We start from the raw sequence: 2,018 nt of genomic DNA, 5'->3' as shown, positions 1-2,018 counted from the left end.
GCACGCGTGTATAGGTAGGTGCGTGCGTGCGCGCGTGTATAGGTAGATGGGTGCGTGCGTGTACACGCGTGTATAGGTAGGTGGGTGCGTGCGTGTACACGCGTGTATAGGTGGTAGATGGGTACGTGCGTGCGCGCGTGTATAGGTAGGTGCGTGCGTGCGCGCGTGTATAGGTAGGTGCGTGCGTGCGCGCGTGTATAGGTAGGTGCGTGCGTGCGCGCGTGTGTACGTGCGAGATACTCTATGCAGCTGACCGCGTCTCTAATTATTAAAATGTAATCTGATTATGCTTTCGTAACCCTTTCGCGGTCACGTCATCTCGCGAAGATTTTCAGCGCGCATACCACGCTTAATATTTTCTCGGCGTAGAGCCGCATTCGAACCTGATCAGACCGATCAGAATCCGTACTCGGATTACGGGAGACGTCGTATCCGCTGAAAAATGGCGGCCCATCAATCAGCATTGCATGGAATAGTCGATGCATTTTGCTATCTGTACACGCGATGTTGCCGCTACTTGATCAGACGTTCCCACAGAAGGAATCCAGATAAGAGACCGGATACCAGAGAAGCGTCGCCTGAGAGGTGTTGATCCTGCCCGCTGAGCGCGGATCTTGCGCACAGTTCCGCGGCAAGGCGCACGCGACCGCGGGAACGTCCTACGAAAGTATCACGCGCTGGCAGCTATTAATCCGTGCGCCAAATCGAAAGGCCAGCGCACGAATCAATTGCTGCCAGCGAACAGTCTCGAATTTTAGCGGGTCTAATTCACTACCAAACATATGCACACGCCATCGCGCAGGTCTAATTGCATGAGAATCACTGAAGAACTGCTCCGCTAATCTCGCGAAACGGAAGAGAAATTCAACGACGGCGAAATATAGGGCTTAGTTATAGACACGCAGCTAGGGCCTGCATACCTCCCAAATCCCATTGGTTGATACAAATCACCTTTTCAATTGTGTCCTTTGTCTCGAGTCTTTCGACTTCAGACTCAACGTCTTTTCTCATGTTTATCATCTTGTTGTGAAGACCTTGTCTCTCTGTTGCGCATTGACATTTTTGAATTGCCCTTCTTGTTTCTCTCATCTCCGCTCTTCCTTCCACGGAAACTAGCGGAGACAGGTCGTTGTCTATATCTGGTGTCGATAGCATTTACTGTCGATGCTTTTTCAATTGCACTGGCTTGACTGTCTGACATCTCGTAACTACGGGCTTCTGACAACACCTTGTCTAGGGTGAGATTGTCGCGCAATGCTCTTCGTCTTAGTCTCTGTGATGTGCAGCCATGCAAAATCTGCATGAGAATTTCTTTGTCCGAGTCTTGAAATTCACAGGTCGAGCCAAGTGTTCGCAAGCGTGTGTGGTATGTGTCAATAGACTCACCATCTAGCTGCGTGGTCTGTCGGAATTTAAACACTTCATACGCTGAGTTTTTCTTAGGATTGAAATAATTCACTAATGACAGCTTTACTGTTGAATACTCATCTGGCACATCGTTACCATCAACAGTTATCTGCGCACCCACGCCTTTCTGTTCGTCTGTGAATGTGTCATATATGTCGTACACATCTTCACCACAATAATGCAGCAACAATGCTTTCTTCCTTGCGTCTGATGTGATATCAAGAGCACAGAGCAGATTTTCAAACTTTGCTATCCACTTTTTCCAGCGAATTCCCGCCGACGAACACAGGGAATTTCTCAAAGTTCGGCAGTGCGGTTGCCATTTCAGCTTGTACAGTCTCACTTACTTGTCTCTGAGAACCGTCCTCGTCGCCAAATGTTATGTTGCATAGTTATATACACACATAGTAAACACAGCTCGTGTGTTAAGCCCAACGCACACACCCGAGCAAAACACCGGAACGTGGAGCAAAACATGTTTCGCTCGATGTTCGTGGCTGTGTGCGGATTCCCGAAACAAGAAACATTGCTCAGCTGAGTAAAGCGTGTTTCGCTGAACAAGCAATGTTTGATTTGCGGAGCGTGTTTCGCCTGAGCGTATGTTTTGCTCG

General features: G+C 48.8%; 1 protein-coding gene across 1 annotated transcript; it reads right to left on the bottom strand.

Moving 5' to 3' along the window:
• Positions 1-1,056: 1,056 nt before the first annotated feature.
• Positions 1,057-1,744, bottom strand: LOC106805367 (the record flags this gene model as incomplete). The annotated part of the gene is given in 1 exon segment (XM_014806931.1): positions 1,057-1,744. A coding segment is annotated over 1 exon segment (247 nt), but the record flags the coding sequence as incomplete, so codon positions are not given.
• Positions 1,745-2,018: the final 274 nt, after the last annotated feature.

Source organism: Priapulus caudatus, unplaced genomic scaffold (assembly GCF_000485595.1).
Source record: "Priapulus caudatus unplaced genomic scaffold, Priapulus_caudatus-5.0.1 Scaffold111, whole genome shotgun sequence".
Lineage (NCBI taxonomy): Eukaryota > Metazoa > Priapulida > Priapulimorpha > Priapulimorphida > Priapulidae > Priapulus > Priapulus caudatus.
This window is presented reverse-complemented; position numbering and strand designations above follow the sequence as displayed.